This window comes from Oryctolagus cuniculus, chromosome 4, assembly GCF_964237555.1.
Source record: "Oryctolagus cuniculus chromosome 4, mOryCun1.1, whole genome shotgun sequence".
Taxonomy (NCBI): Eukaryota; Metazoa; Chordata; class Mammalia; order Lagomorpha; family Leporidae; genus Oryctolagus; species Oryctolagus cuniculus.
This window is the reverse complement of record NC_091435.1, coordinates 146,311,085-146,329,734: the sequence shown is the minus strand read 5'-3', so window position 1 is coordinate 146,329,734 and position 18,650 is coordinate 146,311,085. Positions and strand designations below refer to the sequence as shown.

At 49.2% G+C, this 18,650-nt stretch overlaps 1 protein-coding gene across 1 annotated transcript in view; it reads left to right on the top strand.

The window, feature by feature from the left end:
• EPHB1 (EPH receptor B1) overlaps positions 1-18,650 on the top strand; it is a 431,842-nt gene that overhangs the window by 370,000 nt on the left and 43,192 nt on the right. The window contains exon 12 of the mRNA XM_051818616.1: positions 5,268-5,483. Within this exon, the coding sequence (XP_051674576.1) occupies positions 5,268-5,483 (216 nt within the window). The remainder of the gene's footprint in view (positions 1-5,267; positions 5,484-18,650) is intronic.

Below are 18,650 nucleotides of genomic sequence, written 5' to 3'. Positions count from 1 at the left end.
ATATTTTTAGGATTACTGTTCAGAGAAGAAAGGAAAAGGGTTACTCTCCAATTTGGGAAACTGTTTCCTCTGCTCCAACTCTGGCCTTCCCACTGGACGTAGCAGCTGTGGAGAGTGGCCAAGGCTCCAGCTGGGTCAGAGCACGGAACAGCCCCGCAGCACGGCAAGCACAGCTCCACTCACATCCCCTGACATCCTGGAGGGATGGGAAACACAGTTATTCTTGGACCATGCATTCAGTAGGTGGTTCATGGTGATCCATATTTTTGCAAATGTGAGCCATGGATTACGCAGCATACAAACTCGTAACTAAATACTTCTTCTCAACACTCACACCCAAGGGATGCAATCTGGTGGCTCTGCCCTAATCTTAGGAGCAGCGCCTGAAGTCCTGATCAATGCCTCATGCCTTAGCTGAGTGGGCTGACAGGCTCCCTAAAGCTTGGCCCCATGGTCCTGCCATAGCGTTTGCAGATGGTTGGAACAGCGAGACTCCTGGAAGTCACCGAGCAATGTCAAATGGGGACATTTCTCATCGGGGCAACATACTCATGGGCTGCAGCTTGGAGACAGCAACCCAGATATCGGGAGGAGAACAGCAGATTGGAAGTCCTAAGAGGAGGTTCTGCTTGGGCTTCTGTGCCGGGTCTGTGGCCTGGAGCAAATCAGTTAGCTCCGTTTCCTAGTCCATGAACTAAAGGCACAGAGTTGGATGTGCTTTGAAGTTCTCTCTGTTAAGGGAAAAAAAAAATCTATGATTCATTCTCTGCAAACAAATCAAATAAGGGTGCATTTCCAGAAGCGGAGCTGTCAATGGGAGCTGAGACACCTCAGTCTGTCCTGTGTAATATCAGAGCCAGCAAACGGCTTCCGTGCCTTGGCAGGAAAGCAGTTTCGATAGAAGGCACTTCGTGAAGGGAAGAAAGTTTGCATCACTCCACCCAGGCCTGTACTTCCTCTCTCTGCTTTCGCTGTGTGCTCAGCATGGAGGCAGGTTTTTCTCCAAACTCACTAAGAAATCTGGGTGAGGTTTTGTTGTTGTTGTTACTCCTGTCTTAAAGCAGTTGAACATGTCAGAAACTGTGATTTTTTAAAATTTTATTTATTTGAAAGATACACACACACACACACACACACACAGACCGACAGACAAACTGAGGTCTCCCATCTGCTGGTTCATTCCTCCAGATGCCCACAACAGCTAGGACTGGACCAGGCCAAAATCGGGAGGCAAGAAAATCAATACAGGTCTTCCATGTGACTTGAGGCTTCACCTGCCGCCTGCCTGGGTGCACATTTGCAGGAAGCTGGAATCAGGAGCAGGGCTGGGACTCCAACCCAGGTGCCCCGATATGGGGTGTGAAGCCCCAGCTGGCAGTGTTACTGCTATGCCGCATGCCCGCTCCTGTTTCTATCCTTAGGTTTCGCCGAGCCTGTGAATTCACGCGACCCCGCTCTGGTGCTATGTGGCTCCCTGGCAGATCCTGAAGACAATGCCTTGCCCCTTGCAGAGTCAGCATGTTCCCAAGGAGAAGGCACTGGACAAGAGACAAAGACCCAAAGAAGAGGACCGTCTCTAGTCACTCACAACTCTCCTCCCTGCAAAGGTGGTGCACAGCGTTGAGGCAGCCATCCCCAGCGGCTCAGAGGTGGAATGTCAGTGGAGAAGCAGTTTGCCGTTCTGGACTTGGATTCCACGTTATAGCTCAAAACCACACAGAGTGATTTAAGGCTGAGCACATAAACCCTTTGGACCTCCTTTGTCTTGTCTGTGAGAACGCTGTAATGTCGCCTGCCTTGCCTACTGCATCAAACCAGTTTTAAGGATCAAAACCTTGACATGCCATTCAAACTCAAGTAATGGGGAAAAAAATCAAAGTTTGTTGATTAATTGATCCAAACTTCAGACCTGCAGCATTAGGTCTCAGTCATGCACTCCAACAGTTGGCTGGTGAGTGGAGGCTGCTACAGTTGCCTACCTGTTACCTGCTCAACTCCAGATGCACTGTGAACTGGATTCTCCAAGGGCAGTGAGCCCAAGATGTGTCTGCCCAACACACAGGAAGCCGGGAGGAGCCCAGCATTCTGGCCCCGGTGTGCTCAGGCTCTCTCACCATACACAGCTCAGGTACAGTGGAGAGCTGAGTTGGGAGACGGGACAGCCTTGCTGATAATAACAATTATCATTGCCGCCATCTTGGTAGCAACAAGACACTGGGCTAAGCTCTTTCACAATGTTCGATCTCATTTAATCTTGCCAACACCTTGTGAAAAACAGACACCTTGTTCCCATTTTTCAGATGTGACCATCACTGCTCTGGATGTTACCTAAATTGTTCAAGCTTGCACAGCCCAGGGAGTGGCAGAGCCTGGTTCCAAACTGGGTTTGTCAGGCTCTAAAACCTGGCCCTTTAACTACTGCTTGCCCTTTGTTGACCCCAGAAACTCTAAGGATGGGTGACTGAATTTGAAAGCAGACCACATGACATGACAAAGCAACTCTAGGAAGTTGTCAGCGGCTCAAAACAGAATCTCAGATGCAGGGTCCAGCTCTGTGGTACAGCAGGTAAGCCTGCTGCCTGCAACACTGGCATCTCGTATATGTGCCAGTTCGTGTCCCAGCTGCCTCACTTCCAATCCAGCTCCCTGCTAATGGCCAGGGAAAGCAGCGGAAGATGGCCCAAGTACCTGGGGCACTGCCACCCATGTTGGAGACCTACAAGAAGCGCCTGGCTCCTGCCTTTGGCCTGGCCCAGCTCTGGCCATCACGGCTATCTGGCGAGTGAACCAGCGGATGGAAGATCTGTCTTTCTCTCTTTCTCTGTAACACTGACCCTCACAGTAAATAAATAAATCTGTATTTAAAAAGCAAAAGAGGAAGAAACGCAGATCCACTGCCACGCGTGCTTTCAGCATTGCTCTTCCCAAAGCTGTTCACTGGCCTGCCCTCCCCAGAAAGTCAGCTTCGTTACGGAGCTCTCCGTTTTGAACCACACTGTTGTGTACACTGCCAGAGAGGAAATAACAAACTGAATTGAAAAAACACACCCCGTGTGACTTGCAGCTGAGATCCATTTTTGTCATGGCCAGAAGTGACGTGACAACCTTCTGCCATCTGCAGACAGCTACTTGGAGAACCGGCCTGCTGCCGGCGCAGGCCTGGCCCGCTTCTTGAGAAGGTGTTGACTGAAGTTCATTAACGAGAAGGGGGGACCCGCATCACTCACTGCACACCCAGCTCTCACAGATGGGCAACGTGTGCCAAAAACCAGAGTTTGCAGGAGCAATTCTGTACTTTGGGAGTTGGCTGGAAGCAAATGTGAACAATAATGCATTCGGGGCAGGCTGGGAGGGGGTTAAGATGAGTCTGGAGCATGGGGTGTGTCCAACCCGGTGTGTCTGGGGGCTCTCTCCCTGGCAGGGATCTCGGGAAGAAAAAGGGAGTGTCCGTTTGCTCCACTCCTTCAGCTGAACGGGACACAGCCCCTGAAAGGTGGATCCAGGCTTGCAACTTTGCATGAGGAGCTGAGTCTTCAGCCATTCACGCTGCCATTGTTGAACATTTCGATTGCTGGCGTTTTCTCTAATAAACAGGGTATTTTTGGAAAGGTCTTTTTATTGCTCCCTATTTTTGCGTTGCAAAATGCTTTTGCCGGAAACCAGGCATAAATGATGGTTCTCACACGCTTGAATGAGATCATGTGCTTGAGTACATTGTGTAACCTCTCGCATACAGCAGGTGCTCAAAGATTGGGAGCCCTGCACACCACTGATGCTTTCTGCATTTCACACGAGGACTCTGGGGCAGAGGGCTGCCTGGCTTGCCCAGTGCCTGTGTTCGGGAAATAGGGCAGCCCCTGGGTGTCCTGACTCCTCCCACCTGCCCTCCAATGCTTGGGCCATGCTCTACTCCAACTCATGGCCCTCAAAGGAGCATTGGAGCTGGACTGGGTGGGAAAACATGATCTTGGCTGCATGACCCAAGCTCCGCTGACATGGCTAGCATGTGTGCAGCCAAGGTCTGGGAGCTTGTGGAAGCTGGAGAGAGACGTGGCTTCATTCGCTGAAGAGTCTACCATCTAACCAGGGGGAGGATGTCCACCCAGGGGACTGGAGAGAGGGCAGTGCTGCAGGTCGGCTTGCAAGGGGGCAGCTGCAACCCCATTCGGTGGAAGGGCCCCACATGGCAGGCACCACGCATGAGTTCCTCTGCCCTACTGATCCCTAGGAGGGGATGTGGCCATCCCTAGTGAGGGCTGACAGCCCTGGTGCTACCCAAGGAAGCTGCCTTAAACACTTAATTTGGCAAGCGAGAAAAGACATACCAGTCATTCACTTAGTGTATTTATTGAGGGATTGTTTTTCCCTGTGTGCATTAACATTTTAAGCACTGAAAATACCCTGGTGACCAAAGGAGGCGGGGTTCCTAATCGTGAGGAGTTCAAAGTCCAGCAGCAGAAACCAACGTATCTGCACACACCCGTGCACACACACACACACACACGAACATACATACATGCATGCACACGTGCAAAATGGAAACCTATAATGTGTGCAAAAGACAGTGTGTACCTGCTCTGGAAGAGAGCATGCAGAACATGCTAATTACATAATTGCATCTGAGGGAGGGGTTGGTGACAAGGAGTGACATTTAAGCAGAGACCTGTAGGGCAGGTGCATGTGGACCGGGAGAGGGGAGCACAGAGGAAGTGACCCCTGTAAGGGCAGGGCCCCTAGGCAGGAAGTGCATGCCTGGGGAAGCATGGGAGGGTGGCCACTGCTCTGGCTAGAGCACGGGCATGGCAGACGCAGCCCAAGGGGAGGCAGTCGCTGATCCTAGGGCAGCGCGTGGGCCACGCTGTGGTGTCCACGATTTTCCTCCATGCAGTGGGAGGCTGTTAGAGAGTTCTAAGCCAGGGAGTGACACAGCCTGATTTATGTCTTTTAAAGATGACTCTGGCTGCTGTGGAGAGAATGGATGGTAGGGGGCAGGCTCAAGAGGCTGTTAAGGTGATGGATGACGATGCCTTGGTTGGAATGGTGACAGTGGAGAGGGAGAGGAGTGAGTGGGTTTGAGATGCGATCTGCAGATGGAATCGACAGGGCTTGGCCAGCAGAGCACTCTAGGGGTGGCATGGTGGGGAGCAGGGGATGGCAGAGGGAAGCCGCCATGACACTGACCGAGGCCGGCGAGCCACCAGTCGTGGTGTGCACTCTGACCGACTGCTGACGCCCGTCCTGACCCAGATGCCTGTGTCTCACTGCAGCAGAATGACGGGCAGTTCACGGTGATCCAGCTGGTGGGGATGCTCAGAGGCATTGCTGCGGGCATGAAGTACCTGGCCGAGATGAACTACGTGCACCGGGACCTGGCTGCGAGGAACATCTTGGTCAACAGCAACCTGGTGTGCAAGGTGTCTGACTTTGGCCTGTCCCGCTACCTCCAGGATGACACCTCAGACCCCACCTACACCAGCTCCCTGGTGAGTCCTCCGTGCTGTCCTCAGATAGAAGCTTGGCATGAGTTAAAGGGGGCAGCGCATGGCCAGGGACCTGTGGCAGGGTATACTGGGGGGACTGGGGCCTGAACTGATGTCCTCAGTGTGGGGGGTGGGGTGGGGGGAGCAGGTGCCGCAGGACCATCCAGTCGGTAGAAATGCACCAACTGGTTGACCAGGCAAGCATTTGCACACAGGCTGTTAGGAAGGTTTGGTATCTACCTTCAAAGCCTGGTGTCTACTTTCAAACCGTGGAGGAAATTTGGGAACAGAACCCAAATGGGTAGGCAGTGGCACTGAATACATCTGCCGGCGGGGAGCAAGCGCCAGCCAGGCGTCAGGCTTCCAGTCCCCCAGGGTGGGCTGGGCACTGTGTCACCATGCCAACTCCCAGCCCCTCTGCCTGGCAGGGATCGTCAAGTACCGTCCGCAAAGTGGGTGCTCCTGTGTTCCTATTTCCTGCCCGCCAGCCACCCCCCACATCCTGAGCAGCCCTGATCGTCTGCAGCCGCTGCCCGGCTCACGCAGTTCCATTTAGAACTTCAGCAAGTCCCACACGGAGCTCTGGATTTCCTCTCCGTGGCCCCTTTCCCACTCCTTCCGTCTCAGTAGGTGGGAGCTCTCCACCCAAGGCTGAAACCCGGGAGTCACCCCTGACTTCTGCCTGTGCCGCACCATCCATGCCTCATCCCTAAGCAGCTCACAGGGATTCCTGCAACATGCATGCTTTCCTTTCGCACTCTGCTGCCGCCCTGGTACTCCGAGCACCACCTTCCCTCCCGTGGCTTGCCATGGCGACCTCCAGGCTGGCATGCCTGGTTTCCTTCTGTCTCCTGGCATCCATTTCCCAGGCAGCCAAAGTGATCGGTCTACCTGTTTACTTGCCTACCTAGCCAGCTTTTTTAAACTCGCAAAAGCAATGCATGGTTATTATAAAAATCAAAGCAATTCAGAAAAGTAAAAGGAAAAGAATAATAAACCACAATTCCCCTTAGGCAAGGGTCGGCCATTGCTTTTTTTTTTTTTAAAGAATTTATTTATTTATTTGAAAGTCAGAGTTAGAGAGAGAGAGAGAGAGAGAGAGAGAGAGAGAGAGATCTTCCACCCATTGGTTCATCCCTGAAATAGCTGCAATGGCCAAGACTAGGCTTGCAAAAGCCAGGAGCCAGGAGCTTCTTCCAGGTCTCCCACATGGGTACAGGGGCCCAAGGACTTGGCCCATCCTCCCCTGCTTTCCCAGGCCATTAGCAGGGAGCTGGGTTGGAAGTGGAGCAGCCAGGACAAGAACCAGTGCCCACATGGGATGCCAGCATCCCAGGCAGAGACTTTACCCACTTCGCCACAACACCAGCCCTAGTCACCACTTTTATTAAAGGTCCATCTGGTAAATATTTTAGATAAATATTGTTTCTGCTCAAGAGACAAAATAGAGGATCTCATGTATATAAATATTTAACCATTTATAATGTACTTTATTTTTTTAAGATCGATTTATTTATTTGAAAGGCAAAGCAGCAGAAAGAGAGGAAGAGAAAGGAACAGTGATAGAGAGAGAGGAAGAGAGAGATCTTTCATCTGCTGGTTCATTTCCCAAACGGCCTCAACAGCCAGGGATGAGTCAGGCCAAAGCCAGGAGCCAGGAACTCCATTCTGGTCTGGCAGGGTCCTAAGTACTTGGCCCATCTTCTGCTGCCTTCCCAGGAGCATTAGCAAGGAGCTGGATCTGAAGTGGAGCAGCCAGGACTTGAACAGGTGCTCTGATACAGGATGCTGGCATTCCTCGTGGCAGCTTAACCTACTGTGCCACACCGCTGGCCCCGTAGCACTTCCAAGACTTAGAGACATCGTTCCCAGCTCATGAAGAAACACCCACGAGACCTGGGGCTCCGGCCCTTGTTGACCAACCCCTGCTCTGGAGCGTCAACGCCAGCGTTTAGCTGCAGCTCACTCCATGGTTTCCTCTTTGTAAAAACCTGGACGTGCCTCCTCTTCTGCGTTCTTGGGGCCTCTCGTGCCTCTCCTTCTTACTACCAGACTGCCTTCCCCAAAGTTTGTAAACAGCTGCCCGCCTACCAGGGACGTGCCCTTCTTCTAGCATCCTCCCAGCCCCACAGATGATCAATCTTTGAGATCTGCTAATTGTACCCTGAAAAATGATGCCTCGTTTCGTTTTAATTTGCATTTCCAACTGACTGCTGGAGATACTGATGTCTTCCCCACAGTCGCTCTGACTCATGCTTCCTCCCCTGTTAATTGTGTGTGTGTGCCTTTATCTACTTCTCTTTTTTTTAAAGATTTATTTACTTATTTGAAAGTCAGAGTTACACAGAGAGAGGAGAAAGAGAGAGAGAGAGAGAGAGAGAGAGAGAGAGAGAGAGGTCTTCCATCCACTGGTTGACTCCCCAGTTGGCCGCAATGGTCGAAGCTGTGCTGATCTGAAGCCAGGAGCCAGGAGATTCTTCCAGGTCTCCCATGTGGGTGCAGAGACCCAAGGACTTGGGCCATCTTCTGCTGCTTTCCCAGGTCATAGCAGAGAGCTGGATTGGAAGTGGAACAGCCAGGACTCGAACCATTGCCCATATGGGATGCCAGCACTGCAGGTGGCAGCTTTATCCACCTCACAACAGTGCCAGCCCCAACCTTTATCTGCTTTTCTATTGAGTTGTTTGTTGGTGTTGCGGAAGCTTATAGAAAGTCTTTCTATATTAGGAATGCTAACCCTTTATCATATATGTGTAATTAGTTTTCCCACCCCATCTACTTTCTTTTTGATATTGTTTATGATATCCGTTGTTTTATCAAGTGATTAGTCTTTAGGCAGTCAAATATATCTCTCTTTTCTTCATCTTCTTGAGTTTTCTGGTTTGCTTGAAGAGTTCTCTTTATGCTAAGGTTACACAGGTTTTTTTAAAGTTTCCTGTAGCTGTTTTATGGCAGAGAAACTGTTCTACATTTAAGTATTTAGTGTACTTGACATTTATTTACTTTTCCCAATATTTTATTCTGAGCAATTTCGAGCTTACAGAGAAGTTGGCAGAATTTGACAGAGAACAGCTACCTAGCCCCACCACCCAGCTTCTAGAATTAATTCCTTGCTATATTTGATTTCCTTTATAACTTCTAACATTCCTCTATCCATCCATCACCCCCTCTTCTATTGTTGATGCATTTCAAAGTAAATTGCATCCATCAATACATGTCACCCTTGAACACTTTAGCACACTTATCTTTAACTGCAGCTAAATATTTATTTACAGTTCTTTTTTGCTAAATAACTTTTTGCATACAATACCAGGCACAAGTCTTTGGCGTTCATTTGCAGAATTTTAACAAATGTGTATGGCTGTCTAATTCAGATTCTGCACAAGACACACACCCCTCACCCTGACATACACCCAGATGGAATCACTAATCTGACTTTTTTCCACCATAGATTGCTTGAGGACTTTTGATGGATGGCTCTGCAGAGTGCCCTACCACCTGGCTTGCCACTCTGTGTCTGGTCGCTCTCTGTTAGCACTGTGTCTGAGACAGTCACTGGTGCCGTGTGTAGCAGGACATGGTTCCTATTGGTCAGGCGATTTACTGTTTGTCCATTCTCGTGTTAGACCCCAGGGATTGCGTGGAATTTATCTTTGAATGTGTGCTGCAAAGTATGAGGACACTTCAAAAAGTTCATGGAAATGGAATAAAAAGTTTATTTTGGTGCAAAAAAAATGTGAAATCCATGCAAGATACATTCCCCATGACCTTTTGGAGGTCCCTTCATGCGCATGGGTTTACTTTTCTTTCTTTTAACTTATCATTTAATTCTGCTTTCCACAAACCTTTGGAAGTACCCTCATTTTTTGTTGAGTCTCATATCATCCTTGCCTTGTTAATTCTTCATATGAATTGTATCTGATTCTCAGCTCTTCCCCGTTGCTCTATTCCTGTGCTCAACCATCTTGTTCTGATTGTGTTACCATTCGCAAAAGGTTTACCATCTGCATCATTCGCCTTATAATAACGTTAACAAAAGTTTTATTATTTGAGGGGTGACCATGTGGCTCAGCAGTTAGAGTTTTGTGTGGGTCTCCCACATCCTACATGGTAATGCTTGGTTCCTGTTCTAGCTCCACTGCTTCCAATCCGGCTTCCTGCTAAGGGGCCCACTGGGAGGTAGCAGGCAATGGTTCAAGTATGTGGATTCTTTTTTTTTTTTTTAAAGATTTATTTTATATATTTGAAAGGCAGAGATACAGAGAGGGAGAGGCAGAGGCAAAGAGACAGGTCTTCCACCTGCTGGTTCACTCCCCAGATGGCCACAACAGCCAACACTGGGAGTAGCTGGGAATCGGACGAGCATGCATTTGGGATGCCAGTGCTACAGGTGACAGACAGCTTTACCCACTAAGCCACGGCACCGGCCCTGAATACCTGGATTCTTCCCACAGACCCACACTGAGTATCAGGCTTCTGGCTGTGGTCTGGCCCGACCCTGGCTGTTGCAGGCATCTGGGGAGTAAACCAACAGATAGAAGATCTCTTTCTATCTGTCTGTCTGCCTCTCTGACTCTGGCTCTCTGTGTTTCAAATAAAATGAAAAGAAAATTAAAAAAACATTTTTGGATACAGCAAATTATCCTTCATTCTTTCTGTTAAGGAAAAACAAAAAATCTTGAGCTATTGTCAATTATCTTTCATTTCAAGTATGACTTATTTTTTATTCGGAGAGACAGAGAGAGAGAGCTCTCATCTAGTGGTTCACTCCCCAGATGTTCACAACAGCAGAGACAGAAGCTTCATCCAGGTGTCCCTTGTGGGTGGCAGAAACAAATCAACTGTGCCTCACTACTGCCTCCCAGGGACCATGTTAGCAGGAAGCTGGGGTCAGGAGTGGAGCCAGGAAACAAGCCCACTAGGATACGCAATGTAGACGTCTTAACTGCTAGCCTGATGAATCACTCACTCCTCGAACATGATTCAAAGTCCTGTCATCCGTGACCAAAACATGCACACACGTATGTTCACATTTGGACTTTGAATGGGACTCCATTCTACATTTTGAAGGGCTAAGAGTTCAATGATCCCAAGTCTTCTAAATAATGATGTGTGCCAAGCATACTATCTGTATACATCCGTATTTTTCAAGATTGATTGATTGGTTTAACAAGCATCTTTAGAGACAGAAAAATAAAGAACTCTTGCATCCACTGGTTCACTCTCAAATGGTCATAATGGCTGGGGCTGGGCCAGGCTGAAGTCAGGAGCCCAGAACTCCATGTGGGTCTCCCACGTGGGTGGCATCTGGGTGTCCCTTGTGAGTGGCAGGGGCCCAGGTAATTGAACCATCCTCCACTGCCTTCCCAGGCACATTACCAGGGAGCTAGATTAGAAGCGGAGCTGGCAGGTCTCAGCTATGAGATGCCAGCATTGCATACAGCAGCTTAACTCATTGTGCCACAACGCCAGCCCCTACACCTAATGTTAAAAATGCTGGTCAGGGGGCCGGCATTGTGATGTACCAGGTAAAGCTGCCACCTGCAACACTGACAGCTCAGATGGGCACCAGTTTGAGTCCTGGCTGCTTCACTTCCCTGTTAACAGCCTGAGAAAAGTAGCAGAAGATGGCCCAAATATTTGGATGCCTGCCATCCACATGAGAGACCTGGATGAAGCTTTTGGCTCCTGGCTTTGGCCTGGCCCAGTCCTGGCCATTGCAGCCATCTGGGGAGGAGTGAACCAACAAGGGAAGATCTTTCTCTCCCTCTCTCTGTCTCTGTCTTTCCCTCTCTGTCTGTAACTCTGCCTTTTAAATAAATAAACACATCTTTTAATTTTCATTGGTCAAGGTTTCCTATACAGATAATTAATTATGATTTTGTAAGAGTTCCTTCTGCATGATAAAGTTTATATACTCCAAGACCTGCTCCTAGACCTCAGAGTTTTCAAGACTCCTCATGGTGATGTGCTCAACCTGCCTTGCACATTTTTCATATATTTCTCCATGTTTTGCCTTTGATTTAAAATGGGTAAAATGACTTTTTCTGATTAAACACATTACTAAAAATACAAACATATTTACTTACGTTTCAAATATCATTGAGATCTGCTGTATGCCAATACTAGGACTCAAGGTGGGGCCATCCATGGGATCAAACAGAGCTGTCTTCACTGCTCTCCCATTGCTCGGCTTCCTGAGGGCCGGGGACACAAGCCAAAGAGCACATAGTAGCAGCCGAAACAAGGGTCACCGTGAGAGCAAGAATAAAACCACAAATGGCAGAAGAGCCCGAGTGCGTCCAGGTGGCTCTGCATCCTAGACATGAAGCACAGGTCCCTGCCGCTCAGCGGGGGCAGCTGTGACAAAGCACCAGGGACGGGGTGGCGTCAACAGTAAACACCTACTGCTCATGGTTCTGGAGGCTGGAGTCCATAATTAAGGTCAGGTGCAGTAGGGGCCCTTTCCCTGGTGATACCCCCCAGGGCCTTCCCTTTGTGTGTGCGTTCAGAGAGAGAGAGAGCTCATTTCTCTGCCTCTTTGTACAGGGCCATGGAGCCCATCAGTGGGGCTCCAGCCCCCTGACCCACTCTACCTGCAATTACTTCCCAAAGCTCCCGCCCCCACCAGCAGCCCACTGGGGATTAGAGAATTAACGCATGAATTTTGGGATACACAGTCATCCAGTCTGTATCATTCTGTTCCAAATGCGTGTGGCAGGTGAGATGGCAGAGGACGAGAAGCGGCACATACAAAGGCCCTGTGGCCTTCCTGCTGATTGGCACCCTGAGAGGCAGCAGGTGATGGCCCAAGGGGTTGGGTCTCCAGCACCCATGTGGGAGATCCAGATTGAATTCCTGGCTTCTAGCTTTGGCCTGGCTCAACCCCGGCCATTGCAGACACGCGGAGTGTGAGCCAGTGCACACGTGTGCTTTTGCACTTTCGCTCTCTCTTCCCCTCCCCCCCTCTAAAACAAACAAATACACAAAGGGCCTGTGGCAGATGGGGCGATCACCTAGAGCTGAGAGGCGACCCCGGTGCTTGGCAGTGGGAGAAGGAAGGGAGAATGGCCAAGGGGGTCAGAAGCAGTTGTATCATCTCGAGCTGCCCAGACCCCGGTGATGGCATCTGCAGCCTCACAGCAATGCGCAACCATTCGAGGGGTGTGTGTGTGTGTGTGCAGGTGTGCAGTCGATGCCCACTTGTGGCCCAAAGATGGTGACTTGCCTCTTGTCTTTCCCTTCCAGTCTCTTCTTTTCTTCTTAAAAAGATTTTTTTCTTTAAAAAAGAATGTTTTCTTGTCTCTTTCCCCCCAACCCCCAAAGTTGTCTGGCAGAGCCAATGACAGTAGACTTCTGAGCGAGGGAGGCAAGCCATATCTGATAGAAGACCCATGGGCGAGGGACCAGTAAGGAACACACTGGGGATAACGGGAACTGTGGGAAGACGAGGTATAAACATGGGAAGCATGAACGCCAGGATGAATTGTGTGCTGTAGAGCTGGAATTGGAAGTATTGATGTGAACTTGTGTTTTTAAATATACACGGAGAGAAATGCATACAGGCTGTGAGCGCCTCAGAACAATGGCATCCGTGTAACAAAGAAGCACCCAGACCTGGGTTTCTGTACACAAGGGGACTTCAGAAAGTTCTGGGAAAATACAATTGAAAGATAGCTTTATTTTGGCACAAAATTTTTTTTTGGAAATACATGCATACAAGGGGTGGTTCAAAAAGTTTATGAAAAGTATGTATCATGAAAAAAATTGTACATAAATTTCAAAAAAAAATTTATCAAATAACTATATCTTCCATCAGAGAAATGACCCCTTTCAGAGCCTAGGCAGAGAAAATATGTGATAAGCTCCCCCCCCAACCCCATCTTTTGGGGCTGGAAGGTGAGAAATACTCAAAGAATGAGGACATGTCAAAAACGACTACTCAGCCTGAAGGGTCTCCTAGTGCCCACACCTGGGATACATTGCGCCTCAAAACAATGATAACAACAGATTATAACCTATTGAATAAAGCGGGGTTGTCAAATACAAGCAGGTGAATAATGCAGACAGGGATGGTTTCTCCCTGCAGTGGGAAGAATGTGATTAGAAGCTCACTATTTGGCAGCCATCAGAGTTATAGTTCATTCAGATGAGTAACATCCATGGATGCATGGATGAGCAGAGGGGCTTTACATGGCTGCAGAGCCCCTCCCCTCACACTATGTATTTTTACTATGGGAGAGGAAGCAGATTTGCAGAGGAAGAGGTTGGCAAGCATGATCTGACTCAAGTGATGAAAGTTCACACCACCAGTGACAGGACAAATGGACCTTGGTGCTTCTTACGGACTGCAGTGAAGAACAAAGTTCATTATCCAATGCCTAGTCTATGACCTTCAAAACATGCCGAGGTCATGAAAGATGAAAGTCCAGTGGCTGAGAAACCACACCAGACTGAGAGGCATGGCAGTGGGTGTGACATGCGATCCTTATCAGGATATTTCTGGGGTGATTGTGGGGCCGGAATAGAGCATCTGGGTGAAGACCATGCCAGCATTCTTTATGGAGTTCTTGTATCTCTTACAGAGATTTGAAATGGTGTCAAATCTTTTTTTAAAAAATTGCCCGGGCTGCAGCGTGGAGGATGTTGGGAGAGACAATAGGAGAAGCAGGAGGCTGTGGGGCAGTGGGGGTGGGATGTGGTAAAGGAAGCCCAGAACACTCAGGGAAGGAGGGGGCTTACACTGACAGAGAGAGGTCAAGGACCCGCGTGCGGCTCCACCCGCTGAGACTGAGGATGATGGAGAGAGGCTGCTGGGCGTAGAAGGGTGGGAAAGAGATTGTGGGCTTACTTAAGTGGTTCCCAAGTTTTTCTGAGCATCTCTTTTATCTGGAGAGCTAATAAAGAGTATAAAGGCAGAGGCCCATTGCAACAGAAGAGGCTCTGCTCCGAGTCTGTGCATGGTTCCTGAGACTTTCCAGGCCATTCCGATACCTACACGTTGGAGAAATGCTTGTCTGTAATACTTTCAATGTAATTTATTTATTGGGGGGGGAGAGACAGAGAGATAGGTAGGGGGAGAGAGAGAGAGAGAGAGAGAGAAACTCCCGTCACCTTGGTTCACTAGCATAGCCAGGACTGGACCAGGCTGAAGCCAGGAGCCCTGGAGCTCAATCCAGTTTCCCCAAAGAACCTGAGCCCTCACCGCTACCTTCCAGGGTGCACGTTAGCAGGAAGCTGGAATCGGGCACAGAGCCAAGACTCACACCCAGGCCCTCTGTTAGGGAATGCAGGGTGTCCCAAGCAGAGTCTTATCCTGTCCCTAGGACATTCTGACTTCCATGTGCCAGTCAGATATCTGAGCAGAGCTGCTGTTGCACAGGCGGCTGGATGTATGGGGTTCAAAGATGGAAAAAGAAGTCCAAATGAAAATGTGTAATTGGCTGTCAGAACAGTGGGTGTAAGTGGACTTCACTTGGGAGAGGAAAAATGGAAAAAGGCCTCACTCAAGGCGTGCAGGAGCCCAGCATCCGTCACAGGGCAGATGTGCGGAAGGTAGAAGCGGTAGGTGCCCAACTGTCCCTTCCCTTCAGGGAGGCAATAGCTAAGGATCTGGCATACATCCAACCCCCTCACTTCGCAGGCAAGGGACACCCCCTTCGCCCCCATTGAGGAGTCACAGGAGTTGCTCAGGCCATATGGCTTAGCACTTACACAGCGACAGCTTTTGCCCTTCCATCTAGGTCTCTGGACTGTGAGTCCAGGGCTGCCCCGCCAGCCCCACAGAGTGCCCAACGTGGGCCCAGAAATCCTGTCTCTGTCTTTATTTTCCCCTAGCATCCCAGTAAAGGACCATCTTTAGAGTCCACGCCAGCTGTCACCCTTGCCAGCTGTGCCCTGAGCAATGCACACAGAGGCCTGGCCACCTCCCTCCTCACCCCTTCAACAGGCAGAGAGGCGAGGCATTCTGCCTTAATTTGCCCGTGGGTTTCAAGCTCTACGTCTTTGCATTTACTTTCCCTTGACTACACTAGAATTAATAAATAATATGTATGCATACAGTGTGTGTGTATCCTTAAGTTTTCATAGTCTACTTAATGTTTGTATTGCGCCACTTTACATAAAATTTCAAGTAATCTAAGTCCATCTCCCACCCCCACTCCTGCTACCCTCTGTTATCATTGTCCTATGTGTTGCGTCTATACACAGAGCCCCAAAGAGGACGTCACAGTTGATTCAAACAAGCATATGCATTTCAGTGATTAAAAGGCGGCATTTCGCATGAACTCAGATGCGTTCACTTCTCCTGCCCTGCCTTCTTTCAAGCAGATCACAGTTTCCTCTGGCATCACTCCTTCATTCTCAAGAATGTGTGGGTCTTCTGGCACTAAATTATCTCAGCTTTCCTTCGTCTCTTCCTCTGCGTTCACTCCTGAGGTCTAATTCTGCAGGAGGTTCAGTTCCGAGTTTATCTGTGTATTTTTGCCCTTGCAGTGCCGGGAAGGTGTTGCTTCATTGTTTTCCAGTTGCCATGGTTTCTGATGAGAAGCCCCACAGTTGGTTGAATCATTGTTCCCCTGTATACACACTCGCGTGTGTGTCACCCACTATATATAGACATATGTCTGTGTACACTGCGTTCCATTTCTGGGGGTGCCTCCAAGATTTCCTCATTATTGTTGGCGGTTTTAGCTTGATGATGATGTACCTAGGGTTGCTGTCTCCTCCAGATGTACCCTGGTGGATCCTCTCTAAGCTTCTTATGTCTATAAACTCGCATCCTTCACTGTCTTCAGGAAGTCTTCAGCCATAATACTTCAAATACTGCTCTATATCCCTTTTTCTCTCCTTCTAGGACTACAATTATCTTGAGGCAGGACTTCTGAAATTGATTCACAGTCTGCTGGTTAATTTCCCTCTTTTCCCACCCATTCTCTGATTTATCTTCACGTGCATTGATTCTTTTGTTTGCCATCTGCATTCTGCTAATGACATTCTTCCAATGACTTTTTCTGATACTCTGCTTTTTTAGTGCTACAGTTTCCAATGCATCCTTTTTTATGCTTTCTAATTCTCAGCTGACAGGTTATCTTTTTATTCATCATGAGCATATTTTCCTTTACCTCTTTGTGCATAGGTATACTAGCTGATTTATTTCGATATGGACCCATGATTGGCATGTTTTGGTTCTTTTTTTTTTTTTTTTCACAAAAGTGGGTCACATTTCCCTGGATCTTTGTACATCCTGCAGTTTTGTATTATATACATCCCACAGGCTGTGATGTAGAGACTGGATTCTGTTACCTGGATCCAAAGAGTGCTGCTGTTTTGGATTAAATGGGAAATTAACGTGGCTGCACTCAGCCTGCAAACTCTGACGGTCTGCAACGAGCAGCGGCTCGGATCCCAGCTCCTGTGCTTTTCAGTCTCTCATACAAGCCTGGTGCAGAGGCGACTCACACGCAGAATCTGGGAGTCCCTTTCCCCTGGTTCTGGTCCCCCTTCTACCTCCCTAGCAGCCCTAATTTCCAATGCCTGGCTTTCTTTCCTCAGTTCCTTCAGCCAGAAGGTTTTGTTCCTGGAGTCTGGGCATGGAGTGGACTGCAGTAACTGTGGCAGCTCTTGGCACAAAGCTGCAAGGGTGCAAACCTCAGGTGGGTGGGTGGCGTAGGGTACCTGCATCCCATATTGAAGTGCCAGGACATTCTGCTTCCAACCCAGCTGTCTGCTAGCACACCTGCAAGGCAGCAGATGATGGCCCATGTGTTTGAGTCCCTGCCACCCACATGGGAGATCCAGACGGAGTTCCTGGCTCCTGGCTTCAGTCTGACCCCAGCCTGGCCCAGCCCACCCAGGCTATTGCTGGCATTTGCAGAATGAACCAGCGGACAAAATGTCTTTTCTCTTTTCTCTCTCTCTCTCTCTCTCTCTCTCATTCTGCCTTTCAAATAAATAAGTCAATCTTTTTTTTTTTTTTAGATAAAACCTCATGCATTTATTTCCATTTCTGGAACATTCAGGTAATTTCTCTTTCTTTCCTTCATTTGGTTAGTCTTTTCTCCTTTTGCCTTCGCTGCTATTTGCTGGCACATCTGCGTCTGTTAGAATGGGAGCTTCATGTCCCACCCCCACCCCCCGCCCCAGCCTTACAGCAGCTCCCGGAAACAGTCCTGTAGGCCTCGCTCCTCCATCTTCATTTCCCTCGTTCACACCCTTGTTTCAAGATCTTTTTCACATCTCCACTTCTATGTCTGGCTTTGCTCCGGAAGCGAAGGCCTCATTAATAGCTATTACAGTTTTCTAGTTTTTCCTGCTAGGCCCTCAACCTTCATCTCTCACTCGGACTTAATTCTCTGGCATGCTTTCCCCCAGGTGCCGCTTCTCTGTTTTAAATTGCTATTTCTAGCCCCGGGAGCGTTTCTTTCCCAAGAGGCTCCGGGAATAATGAACACATAGAATTTGTTCCTTTATGCTTTCTTATGATTGCAACAAACCTGCTAACGTAGGACGGAGTTCTGAACTGCTGCTAATATCCCTGCCCTCTAAGAGGGACAGAAACCGGAGTCGGGCTGCACTCTGAACACCTGTACGATTTCTACAACTTCCCACTGGCAGGTGTATTTCTGGATCCCGCTATGTGTATTCCGAGACAAAATTCCCATGCTGATTGGGCAGTTCTCAGGGTTGGACCTCACGGCCACGTTCTCACTGTCATTGGTCCTGTCTGACGTTACCAAGAGGAGACAGGGCACACACAACCCAGAAAAGGAGCCACATCTCTGATTAACTCTTCGCTCTGGGGGCTCCCGTCCACAGTCGCAAACCTGATCTTCACTGGTTGTCAAGTGGCGCTGGCGGACAGACTCCGGACAGTCTCGGCACAGTGGCTTTGACCTCTGCCCCAGCCTGGCTCGCTCTCCTGATCGGTGGGAAGAGGCCCATCCGGTCCCTCTGTGAGCTGCTCTTCCCTTCTTAGTATTCATCCAGGTTCCTTCTGCTCACGTAGTGTCAGCCTTGCCATCCTTCAGAGCCTCGGGCTGCCTAAGAAGTCTGCAGCCTTGCCCAGGCCTTGCCCTCCGCACAGGCACAGCCCCGCTCCCTGCAGGCCTCCCTGTTTTAGGGTGAATTGTATGAAGTCTTCAAGGCGCCCCTGATCTCCCCGGCCCCTGG